At 39.6% G+C, this 26,300-nt stretch overlaps 2 protein-coding genes and 1 long non-coding RNA gene across 8 annotated transcripts in view; 2 read left to right on the forward strand and 1 right to left on the reverse strand.

Annotated features, from left to right (window-relative positions):
* pcbp4 (poly(rC) binding protein 4) overlaps window positions 1-26,300 on the reverse strand; it is a 219,700-nt gene that overhangs the window by 190,587 nt on the left and 2,813 nt on the right. The window lies entirely within an intron of this gene.
* LOC146710403 (uncharacterized) lies at window positions 3,619-5,809 on the forward strand. 2 transcript variants are annotated; one of them, XR_014920611.1, is made up of 4 exons: window positions 3,619-3,769; window positions 3,862-3,937; window positions 4,832-4,860; window positions 5,291-5,809. It is a non-coding gene; the product is annotated as an uncharacterized LOC146710403 (long non-coding RNA). The 2 variants fall into 2 exon arrangements; XR_014920610.1 differs by lacking the exon at window positions 3,619-3,769 and having other exon boundaries at window positions 3,814-3,937.
* LOC146710404 (uncharacterized) lies at window positions 9,200-16,562 on the forward strand. Of its 4 annotated transcripts, none has more exons than XR_014920612.1 (4): window positions 9,200-13,275; window positions 14,821-14,937; window positions 15,054-15,157; window positions 15,262-16,562. XR_014920612.1 is itself a non-coding variant. In XM_085457818.1 (2 exons), the coding sequence occupies exons 1-2, from the start codon at window positions 9,265-9,267 to the stop codon at window positions 14,824-14,826; spliced, it is 4,017 nt and encodes a 1,338-aa protein (XP_085313944.1). In that variant the 5' UTR covers window positions 9,200-9,264; the 3' UTR covers window positions 14,827-15,047. The 4 variants fall into 4 exon arrangements, 2 of the variants coding, with proteins under 2 accessions (XP_085313944.1, XP_085313945.1); XR_014920613.1 differs by lacking the exon at window positions 9,200-13,275 and adding an exon at window positions 14,415-14,654; XM_085457818.1 differs by lacking the exons at window positions 15,054-15,157; window positions 15,262-16,562 and having other exon boundaries at window positions 14,821-15,047.

Raw genomic sequence — 26,300 nt, forward strand, 5'->3', positions numbered from 1 at the left:
ACCATCCTCATCACAACAGCCACTGGTGCATTCCTCGATGCTAACAACAACAGGCCACAGGCAGTGGACGCTTTGCCCCCCCCTCGCTCTCTCTCACTCTGTTTGTCTGCCCTATAAATAGCCCATTACTTTGAAATGCAAGTATGCTTCCTAAAATCTCCACCCCTCTCGCTCCGAGCGCGCTCCCTGGGACGCGCACACAGGCGACGCTCACCCATCTACAGCAGAGTCCAGATTAAACTCCTTTTAAAGCTCAGCGAGGACGGAGCGGCAGCATCACTGGGCCGTTTGATGTGGCTGGTTGATATGCAGCCGGCAGTGTTTGGCTGACTGAGTGACTGAGTGGGAGCACGCCGTGCACCGAGAGCGAGGCCGCTTTAACTCGAGTGCGCTGTACAGACGGGAAGAACAGCCAGACGAAATCTGTCAAACTGCATCTTCTGTCACGTTCGGCTAAAAGCTGCAGCTTAACGCTAAACATCATCAAGTTATTACGAGGCTCCTCATAATTAGTTTTGTTTTAAAACAATAAGCCACATTCTCCGGCTCCAGCTTTGCTCTTCACTCGTTCTCTGCTGAGTTCTGAACTGACGGTCGTACAGACATGACTGAACACTTGGACTCTGACGGCATTGCAGTGCTGCATTACACGCCGAGTCTAAGAAATGAGATGAGCTGACACTAATTCATATGAGGTGACACGATCAGAGGCAAAGCTGCTTTGGCAAGAGTTAAAAATATTCCAGCTCGCTTTGTGTGAATCCTGAAAACCCATCAGCTGAGATTCTCCTGACACCACCAACCAGAGATGAACGACTAGCTCGCCGACTCCGATTGAGGGCAGCTGGGTCAGCGGCGCCGCTATGCAGGGACCAGGAAAACTAAATGTGAGAGATTGTTGGACTTCATGGGAAATTCTTAAAGTATTCCAACTATCAGCTACACTCATCCTCATCCAGCTGGTTGGTTTCCAACAACGCCATGTAAGCTCTCCCTCATATTAGAGGTGAACACAAAAATAGGTTTAGCATCCAGCGTCGATTAATGCTAACACACGCAGGTGGCTCGGTGTTCTTACAGAGTGTACAGGTAGGGCTGGATCAGGTGACCCTGAATCCTCCCTCAGTTATGCTGACATCACGCTCCAAAGCCCTATAGGTGTAGGCTGCCGGGGGTTCCCATGATGCACTGGGTGTTTCTTCTTCACTCACTATGTGTTAACAGTAGGGCTGCCACGATTAGTTGACTAGTCACGATTACGTCGACTATCAAAAGCGTCGACGTGTCGTTTGAAGCTTTGTAAGATCCCAAAAGACGCAGGAATAAGTAGCAGGATTTAAGAGTGTAATAACGGACTGAAACAGAAGATGGCAGCACTGCATGTACAAGGATGCCAGCTGTTAAAACCCGTAGAAGAAGAAGCTGTGTCCCAGAATTCATAGCTCAGCACAGCTCAGTTTCCAACAATGGCGGCAGCTAGTTAGTTTTAATATTACTCTTATTAATCTTTCTGGGTCACAAAATAAACTTTTAACACACATTTTAGGCAAGAATGTAGCTGTGTAAACCTCAAATATCTGCTCAGTTTATCAAGACACCACATATTTAGTGTGAATGCTTGAAAAGCATTCACAGTATTGTTATTCTAATCTTTATTATTAGTGTGAATGCTTGAAAAGCATTCACAGTATTGTTCTTCTAATCTTTATTATTATTATTATTATTATTATATATTCCGTACGTTTTTTGGCATCTCACTCCTTCAAAACCGCTCAACTTAGAAAAACCATTCAAACACCGTTAGATTCCTATTCTTTTGGACATGAAAGCTTCTACTTTTCTCATTTTTAACATTTATATTTTTAATTTTATTCAACTTTATTTAACAAAAATTTATAATGTATTTCAATGGAGAGACCCTTCAAATCCTCATTCAACTTATTCATTTTTAAACTCTTACTACTTCCACATACATTGACATAGAGCCACCATTCAAACTTTAAAACGAAGACAAGACATTCAACTATTCAACTTGTATTTATCTTTTCAATATCTATTATACTTTTTCTTCAGTTCCAGTTTAAGTTTCATGATGTTTTTTCACCCGTTTCAGAGTTTATAATGGGTGTGTATGGGACGGAATGTTGGGGCTAGAGTGAGGCAGCTCAACTGCTAGAGTGAGAGGAGCAAAAAAATTAATCTTAAAATCTTTTTTAAAACTGCTGCTGTGTCCGCAGCGTTTGCTCTACAGGTATGATTTTACCCTCAAAACGTAGCCATCGCTGTCCTCTTTCATCCAATGTGTTTACTATTGTCCTAGGTGTTATGGTTCTTTCGTAAATGTCACCAATGCACAGCCTCCTCCCTCCAACTCTTCCATAGACTCTAATGTTAAAATGGCTCAGAAGGTTCGTTTGAAAATCAGAAGAGCATGGTGTCTTTCCACTGTCACCACGTCCATATAATAAACTCCACAGGCATGAAAACTGAGAATTCGGTAGACTAGACATTGCTGTCGCTCACAGTGAAAGAATTTTGTCAATACGACTTTTACTTTTCATTTGGGAACGATTTGTTTCAGCCTGACTTTTCTGTTCATTTTAAGCAGCAAAAGTGAGGTGCATGTCTGTGTCCGTGTGTATGGAGCCCTTGGGTGTGGTCACTATAGTAACCAGGCTCACACCTGCCTGCTTAACGAGCTCTCTCTCTCACTCTGCCAAGATTCATCTTAATCACTTCTCTTTCAACTGCTGCTGTGTCCACAGTGTTAAAGCCATCATTTTACCCTCAAAACGTCGCCATCGTTGTTCTCTTTCCAACATCTTGTCTTTCAAAGCTCAGAGATGTAAACTTTTTAAACTGTGTGGGTCCAAGTGGAGGGATCACATTTTAGTCATTCAGTGATTCAAAGAATATGACCTTTTAATATTCTTTCAGATGTTTTCTGACTCTAAATGTTCTTTTCTCATTTCTTAGGTTTTTCTAATTTACAATTAAAACATTTTCAGCTTTTTTCCAACTTCTTCTGTGTAACCTTCAGCTTTTAGCAGTTCAGCACTGTTGTTTTCAGGTTAAATTCAGGTTGTTTTTTTATCTCATTCAAAATTTTTAACTCAAAATTCAGCAATTAATTCATTTCAGTCCACATGTCTGTGTCCGTGTGTATGGAGCCCTTGGGTGCGGTCACTATAGCAACCAGGCTCACACCTGCCTGCTTAACGAGCTCTGTCTCTCACTCTGCCAAGATTAAATCAAAAATGTGTGTTACATCTAAGCAGTTGTAGTAAGATTAACTTTTTCAATAGGTACAATAAGACAGGTTTGACAGGCTTTTGCCACAGATTAACAGTATGTCAGTAGTTAATATAGGCTAACTGAATAGAGCCCTGAATTATTGCCCTGTTAAATTCAAGTTGATTGTGTATTGGTGGACTTGTCTTCTCCACACAGGTTTTTCATACCTCGGCAGTTTTAGTCAGTTGATGACTTTAAAATAATCTTTTCTGACTGGATAATTAAAGCTCACAGCATCTACCTGTCTGTAGTGTATTTTCCCACATTTTAAATAATCGAATCTCATTTAATGTCTCTGTTTTTAGTCTGTATAGTTAATCTCCCCACGAATACGCTCAAAGTAGTCTTAAAATAAAATCCATAAAACAGTTCAAGATGACATACTTTTTATTTGCTAATTTAATGCCAGTTGCCCTCTTTCCTGAGTATAAGCGAATGAGTGACATAAAGAGAAAAAGTACCAATTTGTATGCTGGTGAGTCTTGTGTATTTTTTTCTCTGTCTCTCTATGACAGAGAAATATATATGCTCATTATTGATGTTCAAACTGATGCTCAAATTTCCAAGCACCACCTGAACGCCTCATCAGTCTTTAACTAATCACTGCACCAACTGCCGTCATTCCGCTTTGCTCTCTGCTGTGGTAAGTACAATACACTCAGTACAGCACTGTTTTAGTTTTATGATGGTAAAAATACATGTTTGACATTTAAACTCACATATCAAGTCTTTTTAAAGTTCAACAGAGTTCAAAGAATAAAGAAAGCAAAAAAAGAATAACCTTTGCTACCATTTATATAGGTTTATGACTTTTGCTGTTAGCAGCAGTGCTAACGCTAGCTTCAATGCTAATGCTAGCTATAGTGCTAACACTAGCCTTAGCAGTTGTTAACTGACAAAAAGAATATTCTTGTGATATTCCTGTGATATTTATTGGCGGTCAGTGAGACAAAAGTAACAAATGAGATTTATTATTGCCATTGTGCCTCAGTTTTAACAGTAAGAGTACTTTATGACTTTTGCTGTTAGTAGCAGTGCTAATGCTAGCTTCGATGCTAATGCTAGCATCAATGCTAACGCTAGCTATAGTGCCAACACTAGCCTTAGCAGTTTTTAACTGACAAAAAGAATATTCCTGTGATATTCCTGTGATATTTATTGGCGGTCAGTGAGACAAAAGTAACAAATGAGCTTTATTATTGCCATTGTGCCTCAGTTTTAACAGTAAGAGTGCTAGTTCTACCAGCAGTGCTAACACTAACTGAAGTGCTAACGCTAGCAGGAATGCTAGCATTAGCAGCGATGCTAAGGCTAGTAACAGTCTAACAGTAGCCTTATATAAGTACTTAAATAAATACTTCAGTTAATTAGTTTGAATTATAAAATGGCTGCTGTATCAGCTGGTGTGCTATATTACTCTATAATTACCCTGCTGACTATAAGTTCAGTGTATCATGTCGTGTGGGCTTTGTTTTTTTGTTAGTCTGATAACACTGTACAGACAACTAACATGTTATTTCTTGTCTTACACTTTCAGGAACTTGACTCACATCTGTGCTTTGCCTGGTAGGTGTGCACATACTGTTAGAGAAGTACACCAAAATTTTAAAAAAAGAGTCTGACTAATATAAGCTTTAAAGTGATGGGTTCAAACTTTGTGCTAGACCTTTTAAACACATTTTTATAATAAATACACATAAGTTCAGCTTAACAATTGGGCTAAAATATTTTTTTCGTACATTTTTGCACATTACATGTGATTAGTTAACAATTCACTCAATCATATTTGTATTTAAAAATATTATTGCTGAATTTAATTAAATATTTATTCTTTTAAAAAGTGCCAAATTGTGCAACTTTTTGCACATGGCAGCCGACAACAGTTTAGCTTGAATATTTGTTTTGTCCTTTTTCAGTAGTCACAATTAGTTCATACAATTACCATGTGATATCATTTTATTAAAATTATTTTTTTTTTCTTGTTTTTTGTTCACAGTGTGCAGAAGAAGAACAAGGACCAGATCTCCAGTCTTCTATCTCACATCCCAACCCCCCAACCCCTCTATCTTCTGTCCTACTCCACCTGTTGTCTCTGCCTTCTTTCCATCTGTATTTCACCCTGTGGTTTGTGAGAAATTTTGCCAAACCAAGAATCTTATTGCGGTTTGATTTAAAGCCGTGTCTCTCCTGCTCTGTCTGTTCTCTCTGCTAAATTTTCTCTCTACCTGTTTTTCACTCTTTGGCTTGCTGCTGAAAAATGCACAAGCCAATAAAACAATAAAGAGTGCATATTTTGCCTCAACCTGAGAACAAACTGAACAAACAAAGAAAACTCTGCGGTTTGATTTAAAGCCGTGTCTCTCCTGCTCTGTCTGTTCTCTCTGCTAAATTTTCTCTCTACCTGTTTTTCACTCTTGGCTTGCTGCTGAAAAATGCCAAGCCATTAAAGCAATAAAGAGTGCATATTGCCTCTACCTGAGAACAAACTGAACAAATAAAGAAAACTCTAATTCACGGTTTGATTGTGATTTCCCAGCCGTGTTTCTCCTGCTCTGTCTGTTCTCTCTTCTAAATTTTCTCGCTTGCTGCTAAGTTGTGCCAAGCCAATAAAGAGAGTGCATATTATTCTCTCGACTGACAAACTGTCAAACAAACAAAGACATCTGTTTCTGAGAAATAAAAACTGAAATATAAAGACAAAGAGAACATCTGCTGTGTGCCACTCTTATTTTATAAACATATTTTCTAAAGACTAAGAGAAACACTTGTGTAAAAATGCCAAGGAAGCAGAAAAAGTCACAAGCTGCAAAACAACGCTGGAAGAAGTTCCATGAGTTTCATGAAGTACCAACATGTGAACAAGCTGAGTGTGATTTTCCTCAGAGCTCTGCAGAAGACTTTGTGTCTGCAAAGACCAATGCTGATGGTGTCAAACAGGCAGGTCAACATGTTCCTGCACATGTACAACAGGTATCCTATGCAGATGCTGTAAAGATTGGATTGCAGCATGAATTTAATGATCATCAGGTAAACCATAGAGACCAACCTGAGGTGTCAAGTGCCCCACAGGTGGGTTATGCTGATATTGTAAAAAGAGGCCGTCACAGTGATGTGGCAGGACCATCTCATGCAGAAAGAGTGAACTTTGAAAACCAGCCCTCTGTTACACATATCTGTGCATCTCACAGCCAGGCTCATCCCAAATATGGAGACTCCAGAAACAAGCAGTGCACATGTAACTCACTCACATTTCTTGCTTTCCTTCATGAGAATGATAACATGACTACAGCTGACCTTAATCTGGTCTTGGATAAAGGTGATGTGATGTACAAAGAGGCCAAGAAAAGATTTCCTAAAAATATTCATTTGGCAACCGATGAGCTGCCAGACAAAGTTGATGCTCGCTGGTCTATGTATGATGTCGACATGACACAGCCTTCCCGGTATGGGACATTTGAAGAACCTCCAGAGGAAGCAGTAGATACCTTTCTCAGCTTAGAAGCAGGACTGAGCTGCCTGTTGTCAGATGTTCAGTATGCCTTATTGATTATGAGTGGATTGTGTATCGCAGTGTTCAGATCCACATCAGGCAAATATGGTTTCTTTGATCCACACTCTAGAACACCCAGTGGTCTTCCTCTACTACTACAGTCACGTAATCGTGGTACAGCAGTGATGCTGAAATTCACACTCCTCAGTGACATGATTAAGAGGATCCAAGATTCTTATGAAATGATGGAGATATCACCCTCTTGTAACTATGAACTGAAGCCTGTGCAGTTCTACAGTATGAGCACAGTCAACCTGAGTGATACTATCACAGACACAGTCTGCAGACCAACAGCTGCCACTGCTGTGGCACCTACTCACTCTGATATAACTGTTGATGAAGCAAACTCCTCTTCTCCAAGGAGAAACACAACCACTGATCTTACTGAGATCTCTCCAATGTCTGTTTGTACACCACTGGAGAAACAACAAGAAGTCCGTATGACTCAGTTCACATCACACGAAGCTCCTCAAAATGAATTTACTTTTATAACTACCAAAGAACTATCGAGTGACTTTAATTTCCTTCCATCAAATGATGTTTTTTCCTGTCAGTCAAGGACTGCAATAAAAAATGGTGCTAACTGTGATCTTTCTGATACAGTTATACAAAAAATCTATAAACTGACAAAAGTTAATAAACAGCAAAGGCGCAAAATGAAAAGAAGATTAATGGCATCAGACAAACCAAGAAATCAGAGAAAAGAAAACCAAAAAAGGAAAGAACGACAAAAGTACGCTTCAAATAAAGATTACAAAGAAAAGAAGAAATCTTCTACAAGCGAGGCATATAAAAACAATCCTGAAGTTAGACAGAAACATCAACAATATATTAAAAGACGCTACTGTGAGAACGATGAATTCAGAAAGAAACAACAACAATATATTAAAAGACGCTACTGTGAGAACGATGAATTCAGAAAGAAACAACAACAATATATTAAAAGACGCTACTGTGAGAACGATGAATTCAGAAAGAAACAACAACAATATATTAAAAGACGCTACTGTGAGAACGATGAATTCAGAAAGAAACAACAACAATATATTAAAAGACGCTACTGTGAGAACGATGAATTCAGAAAGAAACAACAACAATATATTAAAAGACGCTACTGTGACAATGCTGAATTTAGACAAAAACAAAAAAACTATATCACTAAAAGGTATCAAGAGAGCCCAGATTTCAGAGAGAGACAGAGATCTCGAGTGACTCAGCGTTATGCACGTGATAACGCATTCAGAGTAAGACACAGACAACTAATGAAACAACTAATGCGAGACAGGTATCAAAGTAATCTTGCCTTCAGGATTATGCACAATATGAGATGTGCAATGAAAATAAAAAGGAAATACAGATGGGTGAACAGACAAACCCAAGAGAGTGACAACAGTGTGATCAACGAGGCCATATCTGTGTTCAAATCACAAATCAAAGCTGGACCATCATACCCATGTACTGTATGTTTCAAGGCTTCATTTCCAAACCAAGTACGACCCTGCAGAAGGTCAAATTATGTCAAAAACCCACATGTAGTTACAACATGTTTGACAGGAAAGTTTGTTCATGTTTGTGATGAAAACTGCAGAAATGAGCAGTGCAAAGTGCCTGATGAGAGAAAGAGAGAGTGGATATGTCACACCTGCCACGATCATCTTAAAAATGGATCCATGCCAGCACTTGCTGTTGCCAATAAGTTGGATCTTGCTGATATTCCAGCTGAACTTTCTGATCTCAACATACTGGAGAGACATCTCATAGCCAAGTGCATACCATTTGCCAAGATCATTCCTCTTCCCAAAGGCAGACAAAGAGCAATTAGAGGAAATGTGGTCTGTGTCCCATCAGAGGTACAGGAAACTGTTGAAACACTACCTCGATTGAGAATTAATTCTCAGGTGATCAGAGTGAAACTGAAGAGACGCTTGTCTTACAAAGGTCATCAGCTGTTTCAGACTGTAAGCTGGTCTAAACTTGTGCAAGCACTGCATAAACTCAAGCAGATTCATCCACAGTATAAGGATGTGAGCATCAGAGATGATGCTGAGCTGTGTGATCCAACTCTTCCTGATGAAGATGATGAGGATGATGATGATGAAAACATGAATGAGGACGATTATGATGAGGCTGATTTAATGGAAATTGACAGCTGTGAGAAAAATGCACTGAGTGAAGCACAAAATATAAATGAACAGGACATTGACATGTTACCCTGTGATGGTGAACAATCGCATGAACAGATGAGAGATGATTCAGAGCAAGCAGATGGACTGACTAATGGTGGTTTTGCACTCGAGTCCTGTTTGCAGCCCCCTGATGTGGCTGAGGAGATATTATGTTTCAGTGAGGGAATCTACTCTGTTGCTCCTGCAGAGAGAAACAATCCAATAAGTTTTTTCAAAACACCTAAACTGGAGGCCATGGCCTTCCCTGTGCAGTTTCCTACAGGCCAAAACACACTTGATGAAAGAAGGCTGATCAAAGTATCCCCCAGTGGGTATTTCAAATCAAGACTTTTCTGCATTGATGATCGTTTTGCCAAAGACACAAACTATTTATTCTTTGCACAGTTTGTGACTGAAATACACTTGGCTACATCCAGCATGACAGTACAGTTAAGGAAGGCAAAGCCTCTGACCAGAGATGGTAGAAAAATAACCTCAGGCATGTTACAAGATAAACATGAGGTGGAGAAACTGGTGCGAAATAAAGATGCAGTGAGATTCATGCAGCCTCTGAGAGGAACCCCAGCCTATTGGGAGAAAACAACAAGAGATCTTTTTGCCATGATCAGACAGTTGGGAACTCCCACGTTCTTTTGCACATTTTCAGCTGCTGAAATGCGCTGGCCTGAAGTGATCGAGGCAATAACAAGGCAGCAAGGTGAACAAGTGAATTTTGAAGGACTCGACTGGTCAGCAAAGTGTGACATCCTGAGAAGCAATCCTGTCACAACAATGCGCATGTTTGACAAGAGAGTTGAAGCATTATTCAGAGATTTACTCTTATCTCCCGCAGAGCCACTTGGCAAAGTCATTGACTACTTTTACAGAGTTGAGTTTCAGCACAGAGGAAGCCCACACATACACTGCCTCCTGTGGGTAGAAGGTGCTCCTGTGTTTGAGGAGGATGATGAGCAAACTGTTCTTGATTTTATAAACAAATACATCACAGCTCAGCTGCCTGATCCACATAAACAACCTGAACTGTACAAAAAAGTAACAGAAGTGCAAAAACACAGTAAGAACCACACAAAGACGTGCTTTAGGAGTTTAAGCTCCGGGTGCCGTTTTGGTTTTCCCAAACCACCCTGCAATGAGACAATGATCACAAGACCCAGTGAGGATGATGCACTGGAAGTAGAAACGGCAAAGAACAAGCTCAGACCACTGAACCAGCTGCTGAATGAACCTGAAACTGCTTCCATGAGTTTAGAGCAGCTCTTGGAAAGATGCAAGTTGACACATGCAGAATATGAGAGATACCTGAATAAAATGAACATGAGGAGTACGATCATACTAAAGCGTGATCCAAAAGACTCTTGGATAAACGGCTATAATCCACATCTGCTTGAAGCCTGGAACAGTAATATCGACATAAGCTTTGTTTTAGATGCTTTTGGTGCTGCAAATTATTTAATGAAATATATATCAAAAAAAGAGGGCGGGCTATCTGAGTACCTGAAAACTGTCATTGAGAACTCCCATAAGGACAGTGTAAATGAGTGCGATGAAATGAGAGCCGTCATGCAGGCATATTCAAAGAAGCGAGAGATCAGTGCACAGGAGTGTGTTGCTCGTGCATGTGGTCTTCACATGAAGCAATGCTCACGTGCTGTAATATTCATTCCAACTGATGATAATCCTGTGAAAATGAGTCGTCCCCTGTCAGTTCTGGACAACACAACACCTGAGTCTTCCAATGTTTGGATGACATCTTTGAATGACAAATACAAAGCCAGACCTGAAACACCAGAGTATGAGGAGATGTGCATGGCAGACTTTGCTGCTACTTGCAGGATTGTCTATGGCCAACAGAAAAAAGGTAAAGATGTTTTGCCCCTTCTCAATGAGATGGGGTTTGTGCAAAGGCGCAAAAACAATAAGCCTGCTATCATCAGATTTCACCGCTGCTCACAAGAAAAACATCCAGAGCAATATTACGGAAGACTGCTTAAACTGTACCTTCCTCATCGTTCAGACCACGAACTGAAAACACCATCGTTGCCAACCTATCAGGCTTTCTATGGTGCTGGCTGTGTACAGCTACCAGGTACTGACCATCTTGAGTACGTGCAACACATTGTCAAAAGAAACAGAGAAAAATATGAGAAAAACAGTGAGGAGATCGAGAGCGCTGTTGAGGAATATGAGCAGAACAGAGGTGTGACTGACGAATGGTGTAATCTGGCACCTGAATCAGATCTCGTAAGGTTGCCACTTGTCGAACAAGAAAGAGAGCGAGACAATGAAAATGAACAGGAAGATGTGCCCGACTACAGCCGTCAGGCTGATGCTTCAACAGAAGTCAGAGCCATCAGGGAACCCCCTGCTATTGATCCCACATTGTTACGTCAGATGTTTCAGAATCTGAACAAGAAGCAAGCCTGCATATTTTATGCAGTTAGAGACTGGTGCATTAAAAGAGTCTGTGCTCTAAATCCAGAGCAGTTTTTCTTTTATATTAATGGTGGTGCTGGAACAGGAAAATCACATCTTATCAAATGCATCTACTCAGAAGCATCTAAGATACTGAGCAAAGTGCCCAGATATGCAGACGACGTTGACATATCAAAACCCACTGTCCTGTTAACTGCTTTCACTGGGACTGCAGCTTTTAACATTTCTGGAACAACACTGCATTCTCTTCTCAAGCTGCCGAGAAGCTTAAAACCTCCCATTCAGGGACTTGGCAATCAGCTGGATGAAGTCAGATCAGAACTTTTGAATGCTGAAATAATCGTCATTGACGAAGTGTCTATGGTGTCAAGACATCTGTTTGCATATGTAGATGCAAGACTCAAACAGATCAAAGGGACTCGGAGACCCTTTGGAGGCATGTCAGTCATTGCTGTCGGAGACTTCTATCAGCTACCCCCAGTGCGACAGTCTAAACCTCTCTGTGTGCACGACCCGTCTGAGATCGACCTGTGGCGGGAGCATTTTCAGATGATCACTCTGACTGAGATTATGCGTCAGAAAGATGATGTTGTCTTTGCAGAGATGCTGAACAGAATTCGTGTGAAAGGAAAGTTGGATGAGCTTTGCGAAGCAGATAGAAATTTGTTGTCACAGGCCATAACTGAACCAGCCCTTTGTCCAACTGATGCGTTGCACATTTTTGCAACTAATAAAGAAGTGGATGCACACAACTCTGCAACACTGGCTCTGCTCCACACTCATATCATTGACATCCATGCAGATGATTATAGAAAAGATCCTAGAACTGGCAGAATGGCACTTCAAGACAGACCATTGAAAGGAGGTAAAAACGAGTTACCAGACACACTGAAAGTTGCAGAAGGAGCTCGTGTCATGCTCACCAGAAACATTGACATACAAAATGGTTTGGTTAATGGAGCTTTTGGAAAACTACTTAGAGTAGTTCACTCTGAAAACGACCAACACATCATCAAGCTTGGACTTAAAATGGATAATGAGACATCTGGAAAGAATAACCGCACACCAGCAGACGACATGGTGTACATTGAGAGAGCAGAGGAGAATCTGAAGCAGAAAGGAGTGGTACGAAGACAGTTCCCAGTGAAGCTGGCCTTTGCATGTACAATACATAAGGTACAGGGTATGACAACTACATCAGCTGTTGTCTCTCTTAAGAGCATTTTTGAGCCCGGCATGGCCTACGTAGCTGTCAGTAGAGTGACGTCTCTCAGTGGACTGTATCTTCTTGATATGGAGGAGAAAAAAATATTCACCAACCCAGAAATCACTGCAGCGCTTGAGAACATGAGACAAGCCAACCTTGATGACATGATGCCTCTTCTACACGTGAGGCAAACACTGAGCAGGTCAGAGGTTTTCACCATTGTTCATCATAATACAGAGGGACTGCCAGCTCACATTAATGACATCAAAAGTCACCATGAATTGTGTCTAGCAGATGTTTTGTGCCTAACAGAAACACACCTGCGGGGCTCTTTTGTCGCAGAGAGTCTCCACTTGGAAAATTACAATTTGTTCAAACGCAACAGACACCTGTCCTACACAAACTTTCCCCAGATGGCAAACAGAAGTGGTGGTGGAGTTGCTGTTTATGTGAAAAGTGACATTCAAGTGCATGAAAAACAGTACATCCATAATGTAACTGACCTTGAATTTCTGGCTTTAAAGGTTGAAGCACCAGTCAGTGCTCTGATTGCAGTTGTATACAGACCTCCAGACTACACTCTGAGGCCATTCCTGAAAAACCTGGTAAGCCTATTAGACTCATTGGAGATCATGGACTGTCATCCCATCATAGTTTGTGGTGATTTTAATGAGAATGTTTTATCCAGTGCAAACAAACCAATCCTGGAGCTGTTTGAGTCTAGGGGATACGCACAGGTCATCACTGCCCCTACCACAGAGAAGAACACACTGCTTGACCTAATTTTCATTTCTCAGTCAGATCGATGTCTCCATTCTGGAGTCATGAAGACATACCATAGTTACCATGACCCAGTATACTGTGTATTGTCCTGTGATGATTCATGATCTAGATCTTTGAATACAGTAAGTAATTTCTATATTTTTGAATGACTTAAGAAAGTAGAGCGATATTTAAAAGTTGACGCCCTGCATTGCAGTATAATGGTTGAATTGTTTACATAAAATACAATTACATGAATTAAGTAATGATATCAGTAAAAGATGACAATTTTATTTATTACAGAAAATCTAAAATTCACTAACAGTAACCTATAAATGTCAGAAAAATCAAATATAGCAGTTTGAAACGAACAGTGTAGGCATATCCTCTCTGCAGCCAGGCTTCAACATCCTGCCAGGCTGCCCCAGTCTCACTGTGGCTGGGAGGGAGGGAGGGTGGACCAGAGGATTGCCTACACAACACATAAATGTTCAACAGCTTCTTCATTGTTTCTGAGAGAACAATAATGACTAAAGGTTGCTTTTTAAAAAAACAAACAAACAAACAAACAAACAAACAAACAAACAAACCTAATTACAGCAATAATGACAGTTAAGCCACTTTATGTGTGCCTCTATTTTGAAATACTATTTACAAAAATGTTATTATTTTGGTTTGTTATAAACTTTAAACTTTTTCAAAAGTATACGATTATATTTTTGGACAAATCTTTCGATGAAACATAAATTTTTATGAGCTTTTATCATGTTTCGGCCAGTGCAATCATCAGGGTGGGTCTGGGTTGATAACTGCACATTTCTGGCCAGAAATGTTTCAGCAGTGTTACATAAGTAGTACATATGTAACACTTGCTTTCTGTTACCAGCTGATACCCTACATTTGTATAGACATTGGATGGTGTGAGGTTGGGGAGTTGAGTGGGGGGGGGGTTACGGTGGGAGCTGAGGGGGGGGGTGTTAGGTTTCCTTTTTTCTTTTTCTTTTTTAAGAGAGACACAGTCCTCCTGTGTCTTCTCCAAGCTTCACATGTAAGATCCAACAGTGTGAAGCACATAGCAGCTAGAAACTGTAATGCCACAGATCAGAGAGGCTTCATCATCACCATCTTCATCGCCGTACGATCAGAGCGTGAGACTTCACATCTGGAGCACAGGAGACATTCTGTGATAAGTCCTCCTTCTAGCTTGTCCCACAAGCAGTCGGTGAGATTTACTCACAACAAAAAGGGTTAATGACATAATTTCCATGAAAACATGTATTCATTCTTTGTAAAGTGTTTAAATTGTGTTTTCACTTGACCTTAGGAGTGTTAGAGTGTATTGTAATGTCTGTACTCAGGTGTTTCCCTCTGTGATCCATCCCCATCAGAGCTGAGACACTCAGGACTGAACAGACTGCACAGTTTCTGTGACCGAGCCTCCAAAACACCTTCTTTGAAACCACTCATGATAGAAGGGCTTCATATTTGCAGCAGCACTACTACAGGTATTCAGTTTATTACAGGATGTGTTTGTTTCTTAGGACCAGCTCTGAGTGCACACTACCTAACATATACACCTTTCTGTTCATTACAAACCAACTACTCTGGATCATATGGCCAGTTGGCAGGAATGTTGCTGCAGGAAAACATCCCTGGAGATCACCATCATTGTCAGACTGACTGTGCCTCCTCTGTGCAGTGTCAAGATCCTCTCTAAATGAGTGTGTAAGTTAACATTTTCATTATTTTATTCCCTTTGACAAGACAAGTATCACTGATATTTACATTTACAACTACATATGTTCCCGTTTTCTGCTCTTCTTTTAAAGTCCTCAGCTATCCTGCTTCTGTGCTGCTTGCCACACATCAAACACTGGCCGGATGACAGGGAGGATCCACTCTGAAGTCACTGGACATGATGAGGATCATATGGGACTTCATAGTTTCACAGAAACATTGTGCTCTGTGATTACAGGTTTTAAATGGACATAATGACTGCCTCTCTCTGATCAACAGGCTAAAGGATTGTTTTCATTGTTAGTGCTCTGTACAATGTATGCTTATTTAATATTTCATCACAGAGCAAACCTTTATTTATTTAACATTTTTTTATTTTGTTTTAATGTTGAATTAACTGTGGGGATTTTTTTAAGTGGGCACTTGGGATGTCATATGACCAGAAATGTGGTAACTGGAATTCAACAGTATGGAAGAAAAAATCTGCTGAGAACGAAACACATACAAAAACCCCCAAGAAAATTCAAATTCTGTAATCCAATCTAAAACATTTTAAACTGCTGAACAGCAACACAAACAGTGTTAAAAAACAGTGTTAACAGAATGATTATGATGATTTTGTACCAAAGTTTCAGGTCACATGGCACACCTAGTGTGTAGTGTGGGGTATCAGCTGGTAAGTATAGGTTTTTTCATATTTGTGTCCTTAGAGTTTAGATAGATAAAGCCTTGTGTATAATAATTAGTCATAACCACAACTCAAAGTCAGGGACTAACTAAATTTGGGACTTTGTGTCTGAGCCCAGGTTAAAACAATGTGTAAAAAAGCATTTAGTGGCATGGCTGAACAATGCTGTAAACTATTGATACTTATTTATCCATGTTCACAAAAAGGACTAATGTGTTTATTTGATTATTTGCATGTGTTAAACTGTGTCACCACCTTAGGCTTTCATTTGAGTTTACTCACAAATCTCTATACAGTTCTCTTTTACCACTGTGTGGACTCTGTTTACATTAAAACATAAAAAAGAATGAGTAATAAAGAGATGTGTAGACAGATCAGAAGATTAAGTAGACCGATAGAAACAGCTGTTCAGCCATGTTCTAAGAAACCAACACAATTTAAAGGTTCAGGATTGTGGTTTTAAAAGTTGAATTTTCATGTATTTCATATGTTGCTCATTATTTTTTATTTAGTTATTTAATTTAGTTATTTTTCTTTATTCTACCAGTCCTTTTCAGAAAGAAGCTGTAAAATATGACTTAAGATTTTTATGTTATTTTCTATGACATACAAAACAAATTGATGTATGTAATACTATTAAACATGATATACACATGTGTATATGTCTGAAAAACATTATGCTGTATATTAAAGTTTGTATTTTCTGCAGAATGTTTGTTCATCTTTTAAGTTCATTTCAATTAGAAGAATATGAACTTTTAATATTCATTCAGAGGTTTTCTGACTCTAAATTTTCTTTTGTCATTACTCATCTTTTTATTATTTACATTTTAAACATGCTTAGCTTTTTCCAACTTCTTCTGTGTGAACATCAGCTTTCAAAGGTTCTGCACTTTTATTTTCAGGTTAAAAATTCTGTATTTTCCAGCTCATTCAGATTTTTAACTTAACATTCAGCAATTAATTCATTTCAGTGCATACATTCAGATTCAAGCATTCACACTGCAGTTTCTTCAGAAAATGCACTTTCTAGTTATTATTATCTATTCCGTACGTTTTTTGAAAGCCTACTCCTTCAAAACCGTTCAACTTAGAAAAACCATTCAAACACCGTTAGATTCCTATTCTTTTGGACAACATTGCTTCTATTTTTTCTCATTTTTAACATTTATATTTTTAATTTTATTCAACTTTTTTCAACAAAAATTTATAATGTATTTCAATGGGGAGACCCTTCAAATTCTCATTCAACTTCCTCCTCTTTAAACTGTATCTACTTCCACATACATTGACATAGAGCCACCATTCAAACTTTAAAACGAAGACAAGACATTCAACTATTCAACTTGTATTTATCTTTTCAATATCTATTATACTTTTTCTTCAGTTCCAGTTTAAGTTTCATGATGTTTTTTCACCCGTTTCAGAGTTTATAATGGGTGTGTATGGGACGGAATGTTGGGGCTAGAGTGAGGCAGCTCAACTGCTAGAGTGAGAGGAGCAAAAAAATTAATCTTAAAATCTTTTTTAAAACTGCTGCTGTGTCCACAGCGTTTGCTCTACAGGTATGATTTTACCCTCAAAACGTAGCCATGGCTGTCCTCTTTCATCCAATGTGTTTACTATTGTACTAGGTGTTACGGTTCTTTCATAAATGTCACCAATGCACAGTCTCCTCCCTCCAACTCTTCCATAGACTCTAATGTTAAAACGGCTCAGAAGGTTGGTTTGAAAATCAGAAGAGCATGGTGTTTTTACACTGTCACCACGTCCATATAATAAACTCCACAGGCATGAAAACTGAGAATTCAGTAGACTAGAAGCTGCTGTCGCTCACGGTGAAAGAATTTTGTCAATACGACTTTTACTTTTCATTTGGGAACGATTTGTTTCGGCCTGACTTTTCTGTTCATTTTAAGCAGCAAAAGTGAGGCGCATGTCTGTGTACGTGTGTATGGAGCCATTGGGTGCGGTCACTATAGCAACCAGGCTCACACCTGCCTGCTTAACGAGCTCTGCCTGCCACTGTACCAAGATTCATCTTAAGCACTTCTCTTTCAACTGTTGCTGTGTCCACAGTGTTACAGCCATCATTTTACCCTCAAATTGTCCCCATTATTGTTCTCTTTCCAACACCGTGTCTTTCAAAGCTCAGGCATTTAAACTTTTTAAACTGTGTGGATCAAAGTGGAGGGATCACATTTGAGTCATTCAGTGATTCAAAGAATATGACCTTTTAATATTCATTCAGATGTTTTCTGACTCTAAATGTTCTTTTCTCATTTCTTAGGGTTTTCTAATTTACATTTAAAGCATTTTCAGCTTTTTTCCAACTTCTTCTTCTGTGTAACCTTCAGCTTTTAGCAGTTCAGCACCTTTGTTTTCAGGTTAAAATTGATTTTTTGATTTTTTTTTATTTCATTCAATATTTTTAACTCAAAATTCAGCAATTAATTCATTTCAGTGCATACATTCAGATTCAAGCATTCACACTGCAGTTTCTTCAGAAAATGCACTTTCTAGTTATTATTATTATATATTCCGTACGTTTTTTGGCATCTCACTCCTTCAAAACCGTTCAACTTAGAAAAACCATTCAAACACCGTTAGATTCCTATTCTTTTGGACAACACTGCTTCTATTTTTCATATTTTTAACATTTATATTTTTAATTTTATTCAACTTTATTCAACAAAAATTTATAATGTATTTCAATGGGGAGACCCTTCAAATCCTCATTCAACTTACTCATTTTTAAACTCTTACTACTTCCACATACATTGACATAGAGCCACCATTCAAACTTTAAAACGAAGACAAGACATTCAACTATTCAACTTGTATTTATCTTTTCAATATCTATTATACTTTTTCTTCAGTTCCAGTTTAAGTTTCATGATGTTTTTTCACCCGTTTCAAAGTTTATAATGGGTGTGTATGGGACGGAATGTTGGGGCTAGAGTGAGGCAGCTCAACTGCTAGAGTGAGAGGAGCAAAAAAATTAATCTTAAAATCTTTTTTAAAACTGCTGCTGTGTCCGCAGCGTTTGCTCTACAGGTATGATTTTACCCTCAAAACGTAGCCATCGCTGTCTTCTTTCATCCAATGTGTTTACTATTGTCCTAGGTGTTATGGTTCTTTCGTAAATGTCACCAATGCACAGCCTCCTCCCTCCAACTCTTCCATAGACTCTAATGTTAAAATGGCTCAGAAGGTTCGTTTGAAAATCAGAAGAGCATGGTGTCTTTCCACTGTCACCACGTCCATATAATAAGCTCCACAGGCATGAAAACTGAGAATTAGGTAGACTAGACATTGCTGTCGCTCACGGTGAAAGAATTTTGTCAATACGACTTTTACTTTTCATTTGGGAACGATTTGTTTCGGCCTGACTTTTCTGTTCATTTTAAGCAGCAAAAGTGAGGCGCATGTCTGTGTACGTGTGTATGGAGCCATTGGGTGCGGTCACTATAGCAACCAGGCTCACACCTGCCTGCTTAACGAGCTCTGCCTGCCACTGTACCAAGATTCATCTTAAGCACTTCTCTTTCAACTGCTGCTGTGTCCACAGTGTCACAGCCATCATTTTACCCTCAAATTGTCGCCATTATTGTTCTTTTTCCAACACCGTATCTTTCAAAGCTCAGGCATTTAAACTTTTTAAACTGTGTGGATCAAAGTGGAGGGATCACATTTGAGTCATTCAGTGATTCAAAGAATATGACCTTTTAATATTCATTCAGATGTTTTCTGACTCTAAATGTTCTTTTGTCATTTCTTAGGGTTTTCTAATTTACATTTAAAACATTTTCAGTTTTTTTCCAACTCCTTCTTCTGTGTAACCTTCAGCTTTTAGCAGTTCAGCACCTTTGTTTTCAGGTTAAATTCGTTTTTTTTTTTTTTTTTTTTTATCTCATTCAATATTTTTAACTCAAAATTCAGCAATTAATTCATTTCAGTGCATACATTCAGATTCAAGCATTCACACTGCAGTTTCTTCAGAAAATGCACTTTCTAGTTTCAAAAGCACTCCGACGTTTTCGGAGACGAGGCTGCTGAGGGATTCCCATGATGCACTGGGTGTTTCTTCTTCACTCACTATGTGTTAATAGACCTCTCTGCATTGAATCATATATGTTATTAATCTCTGTCTCTCTTCCACAGCATGTCTTTATCCTGTCTTCCTTCTCTCACCCCAACCAATCACAGCAGATGGCCCCGCCCCTCGCTGAGCCTGGTTTTGCCAGAGGTTTCTTCCTGTTAAAAGGGAGTTTTTCCTTCCCACTGTCACCAAAGTGCTTGATCATAGGGGGTCATATGATTGTTGGGTTTTTCTCTGTATGTGTTATTGCAGGGTTAACCTTACAATCCGGTCGTTAAGTGATGACGTGACGAATCCTACTTGCGGGCCTAAAGTAGTCTGCGTTTAATATGGCTTTTGTGTTGTTAACATGTTTAATGTTTTGTATTTTCTTCTATTTAATCTCAAAAAGCTCCTAAAACAGTCAGTGATCACTGTTGACCTCCCTCGGCTTTTATTACCGCTAATCATTTATTTAAGCTCAGTTTTTAAAACCTTAGGATGTAACTACAGCCCAGCCCATGCAGCAGTACATGAATGACTAACCTCGTATTGTGGATGGATTATCTCAGTTCAATTCAATTTAATTCAATTTTATTTATATAGCGCCAAATCACAACAAAAGTCGCCTCAAGGCGCTTCATAGATACAGAGAAAAACCCAACAATCATATGACCCCCTATGAGCAGCACTTTGGCGACAGTGGGAAGGAAAAACTCCCTTTTAACAGGAAGAAACCTCCGGCAGAACCAGGCTCAGGGAGGGGCGGCCATCTGCTGCGACCAGTTGGGGTGAGAGAAGGAAGACAGGATAAAAGACATGCTGTGGAAGAGAGACAGAGATTAATAACAGATATGATTCAATGCAGAGAGGTCTGTTAATACATAGTGAGCGAGAAAGGTGACCGGAAAGGAAAAACTCAATGCATCATGGGAATCCCCGGCAGCCTAAGTCTATTGCAGCATAACTAAGGGAGGATTCAGGATCACCTGGTCCAGCCCTAACTATATGCTTTAGCAAAAAGGAAAGTTTGAAGCCTAATCTTGAAAGTAGAGATAGTGTCTGTCTCCTGAATCCAAACTGGAAGCTGGTTCCACAGAAGAGGGGCCTGAAAACTGAAGGCTCTGCCTCCCATTCTACTTTTAAATACTCTAGGAACAACAAGTAGGCCTGCAGAGCGAGAGCGAAGAGCTCTAATAGGGTGATATGGTACTACAAGGTCATTAAGATAAGATGGGGCCTGATTATTTAAGACCTTGTATGTGAGGAGCAGGATTTTGAATTCTGGATTTAACAGGAAGCCAATGAAGGGAAGCCAAAACAGGAGAAATATGCTCTCTCTTTCTAGTCCCTGTCAGGACTCTTGCTGCAGCATTTTGGATCAGCTGAAGGCTTTTCAGGGAGTTTTTTGGACATCCTGATAATAATGAATTACAGTCGTCCAGCCTGGAAGTAATAAATGCATGAACTAGTTTTTCAGCGTCACTCTGAGACAGGATATTTCTAATTTTAGAGATGTTGCGCAAATGGAAGAAAGCAGTCTTACATATTTGTTTAATATGTGCGTTGAAGGACATGTCCTGGTCAAAAATGACTCCAAGGTTCCTCACAGTGTTACTGGAGGCCAAGGTAATGCCATCCAGAGGAAGAATCTGGTTAGATACCATATTTCTAAGATTTTCAGGGCCGAGTACAATAACCTCAGTTTGATCTGAATTAAGAAGCAGAAAGTTAGTGGCCATCCAGGTCTTTATGTCTTTAAGACATTCCTGCAGTCTAACTAATTGGTGTGTGTTATCTGGCTTCATGGACAGATAGAGCTGGGTGTCATCGGCATAACAGTGAAAATGTATGCTATGTCTTCTGATGATGCTGCCTAAGGGAAGCATGTATAATGTAAACAGAATTGGTCCTAGCACTGAACCCTGTGGAACTCCATAATTAACCTCAGTGTGTGAAGAGGACTCTCCATTTACATGCACAAACTGGAGTCTATTAGATAGATATGATACAAACCACTGCAGTGCAGTACCTGTAATACCTACAGCATGTTCTAATCGCTCTAATAGGATATTATGGTCGACAGTATCGAACGCTGCACTGAGGTCTAGCAGGACAAGCACAGAGATGAGTCCACTGTCAGAGGCCATAAGAAGATCATTTGTAACCTTCACTAAAGCCGTTTCTGTGCTGTGATGAGCTCTGAAACCTGACTGAAACTCTTCAAATAAACCATTCCTCTGCAGATGATCTGTTAGCTGTTTGACAACTACTCTTTCAAGGATTTTTGATATGAAAGGAAGGTTGGAGATTGGCCTATAATTAGCTAAGACTGCTGGGTCTAGAGATGCTTTTTGAGTAAAGGTTTAACTACAGCCAGCTTGAAGGCCTGTGGTACATAGCCGATCATTAGAGATAGGTTGATCATATTTAAGATCGAAGAATTAATTAATGGCAGGACTTCTTTGAGCAGTTTTGTAGGAATGGGGTCTAAAAGACACGTTGAAGGTTTGGAGGAAGTAATTATTGAAGTTAACTCAGAAAGATCAATTGGAGAAAAAGAGTCTAACTTAACATCAATGGTACTAAGAGTAGCTGTAGATAATATTACATCTGTGGGATGATTACTGGTAATTTTTTCTCTAATGATAAAAATTTTATTTGTGAAGAAGTTCATGAAGTCATTACTAGTTAAGGTTAAAGGGATGGTTGGCTCAAAAGAGCTCTGACTGTTTGTCAGCCTGGCTACAGAGCTGAAGAGAAACCTGGGGTTGTTCTTATTTTCTTCAATCAGTGATGAATAGTAAGATGTTCTGGCTTTGCGGAGGGCTTTCTTATAAAGCAGCAAACTTTTTCTCCAGGCTAAATGATGATCCTCTAAATTTGTGACACGCTATTTCCTCTCCAGCTTACGAGTCATCTGCTTTAGGGTACGTGTTTGAGAATTATACCACGGAGTCAGGTACTTCTGATTAGAGACCTTAGTTTTCACAGGAGCTACAGTATCCAGAGTCGTACGTAGTGAGGAGGTGAAATTATTAACAAGATAATCGACCTCTGTTGGAGTAGCGTTCAGATAGCTGCTCTGCTCTGTGTTGGTACAGGGCATTGAAGATGATAACAGTGGGTGGATTATATTCTTAAACTTAGTTACAGCGCTTTCAGAAAGACATCTACTTTGATAAAGTCTACTCTCCACTGCTGTGTAATCAATTATTGTAAATGTAAATGTTATCAGGAAATGATCAGACAGCAGAGGGTTTTCAGGAAACACTGTTAAATGTTCAGTTTCTATGCCATATGTTAAAACAAGATCTAGAGTGTGATTAAAGTGGTGGGTGGGTTCTTTTACATTTTGAGAGAAGCCAGTTGAGTCTAATAACAGACTAAATGCCATGTTGAGGCTGTCATTTTTAGCATCTACATGGATGTTAAAATCACCCACAATAATTATTTTATCTGAGCTCAGAACTAAATCAGATATAAAGTCTGAGAAATCAGACAGAAACTCTGTGTAAGGCCCAGGTGGACGATAGATGATAACAAGTAAGACTGGTTTCTGAGTTTCACAGCTGGGGTGGACGAGGCTAAGCATCAGGCTTTCAAATGAATTAAAAGTCTGTCTTGGTCTTTCATTAATTAACAGGCTGGTGTGAAAAATTGCTGCCACACCGCCCCCTCGGCCTGTGCTTCGAGGTTTCTGGTAGTTAGAATGACTCGGGGGTGTTGATTCATTTAAACTAACATAATCATCCTGCTGCAACCAGGTTTCTGTAAGGCAGAGTAAATCAATTTGTTGATCAATTATTAAGTCATGTACTAACAGAGACTTGGAGGAGAGAGACCTAATATTTAATAATCCACATTTCACTGTTTGTTGTTGTTCTCCTGGCTGAAGTTTGGTCCTTTTACAGCATCCTGCCATGCGATTACATTTGTTCCTGACCACCGAGAACACTCACGTTAACTTTTATCCAGTGGAAAAAAAGTTAGCTTGTTTATATTATGCTAACATAGCTGTGTCGCTAGCGATCACGTAGCACATCATTATATACCAGCTAGCCCAACTTCAGTAACCCTACAAATGTCACTGCTGTTTAGCTTTGTCTTCATTTATGTTGGAAGTGATAGCAGAGCTGTACGTTTGAATTTGTTTCCAAAACCCCGCAGTCAGGACATGCTATATTGTATTTAGATAGAAGCTAGCGAGCTAACTCCATGCTAACTTCTAACTCCGTTAAATGTCATAAATTCCGTTTTCATGGATGCCTGGATGTTAAACTCAATTGTTACACCTGGTAGAGCAGAACGCTGATCATTTTATTAAAGATGAAAGACTTTAGACAGTTTTTCAACTCTCAGTAATGCCACAGTGATCGTTTGATATATGGACCTGCAGCGGAGTTTAGACCCAGACACGGCTAGTGACGTCAGACTGAACGACTGGATATAAAATATATGTTGTTGTGATGTATCAATAAAACTGAATTGTGTTCAGACAGAGTAAAATTCAGTTCTGGCCCACATTTCGGTTGTGTTTACGTCACACAGCTAACGTCCAAAACGTTCATTTTTCTGTGTTTTTAGGTTTTGTAAAATTTAAAGCTTCTAGATAAACATGAAAAGAAAATCATTTAGTATTAATTTATCGATATTTATTTATTTTCTTTCTCCTTTCAATGAATTATTGTCGTTTCGTGATGATGCACATGAATAAATGTGCAGCATGTTCATAAATAGTTAAAATTCTGATAAAGAGTTCAGTATGTTTACAAGAAATCGTTGATTGGTCACAAAGCACAGGGTGACATCACCACAGGCTACAGAGGGAGGAGCTGCAAAGATCTGACCCGGTCACGTCCACAGCCGAGAGGCTCACGGGACCAAGTTTCAGGGCCAAAGATAATAAATAAATCATGGAGAATCATCGTTGTGTGGCTGATGGTGGATCCTCATCTCTGGTTTTTTCATGATGCATCAGGGTTTTGAACATTTCACAGTTGCAAAGCTTCCAACGCAACACGCCAACAACCAGCAGGTCTGCTTCGTTTCTCCAGAGCTCAAAGTCCTCCCATTCTCTGGGCTCATGTTGGGATTATTTTGGTTAAATTAAAAATAAAAAAAAACCAACAACTTTAAAAAAATAATAATAATAATAATAATAATAACAACATATTCATGAGTTCAGGCACAGAGAGCACGTAAGCTCGACACAGAGTCACCACGCAGCCGTCACGGTCACCATCAGTAAGCAGACATCCCCACACCGTTAGTTCCACAAAAACAAAACGTGCGTCCCGGGATCTGCAGGAGAACCCCCCCACAACCACCCGAGCTCGGCTTCACGGTTGATCCACGGTCACGCCAGCAGCAGCCAATGGAAAACTGCATTTCCCGTTCAAGGTGGTGATGTCATCACCTGGAGCCTGACTGAGATCATTTAAAATCTCGATGCAAACGTCTCACATTTTACTGCCTCATTTAGAGTTTAGTTGCGTTTGTATGCATTTTAAAAGGGTCCGTTCGTTCTTTGTAGATGAATAAATACTGTGGTGCGTTAGTGATGCTCATATTTAAATATTCAAATAAAGATGTTTATAAAAAGCCTCTTTGGTGTTACTTTAGAGAGTCGATGATGAAAACAATTTTAAACATTTAAATGGAATAATTTACTCTGAGTGGTTTTCTTACATGTTTAATTTGAATCCAAAGATTTTTTGGTTTTTTTTCCAAAGAAAAGAAAAAAGATCTCAGACTTTTGTTGAAATGAATGCGCGCTGCGACACCCACAGTGCTGTGCATAAAAATGAACATCTAATCAAAGGATTTTTGGACTAATAGAGGCGTTTGTAGTATCCGTAAGACACGTGTCTTGTTGATTTGTTGTGCACGTATCATTTAAAACACAAACTCAATCACATGACGCGAGATTTCAAAGCCAGATTTCTGAAAGCGCCGCCAGCTGTTGTCCTTCGTTACGTCCGACGCGCTGCACTAGTTTGTCGGCGCATCAGAGCTGATCTGACAACTTTTTAAGCCGTCTCTGGACCATCTGTGAGTGTGCGATACCACGATCAGCCACGCCAGACTGAAAAGGCATCGCTCGACATCCTCGACTAATCCAGCAGAAAGCAGCAGTGAAGATAAAGCAGGCAGAAGACTGATGTTCTCACCGGAAACTGGCCTCGTATTCTGTAAATGTGAGGCCCGCAGACTGACACGAGTTCACTGCGCTGCTGTCACATCGCACAATAAAGCGGCTTTTAAAGAGCTCAATAAAAGCTATTTGTAAAGACAAAAATAGACAGTTACTTCTGCTGACAGCAAAGAAATGGCTGCAAACCGCTGCGAAGCAGGCCTGG

This window comes from Copadichromis virginalis, linkage group LG5 (genome assembly GCF_057382275.1).
Source record: "Copadichromis virginalis isolate Kocher_CV1m ecotype Utaka linkage group LG5, C_Virginalis_male_GT1.1, whole genome shotgun sequence".
In the NCBI taxonomy this organism is placed as follows: Eukaryota; Metazoa; Chordata; class Actinopteri; order Cichliformes; family Cichlidae; genus Copadichromis; species Copadichromis virginalis.

Excerpts from the sequence above, each read along its gene's own strand:
- LOC146710404 (XM_085457818.1), top strand. The coding sequence starts at position 9,265 with ATGGCCTTCCCTGTGCAGTTTCCTACAGGCCAAAACACACTTGATGAA.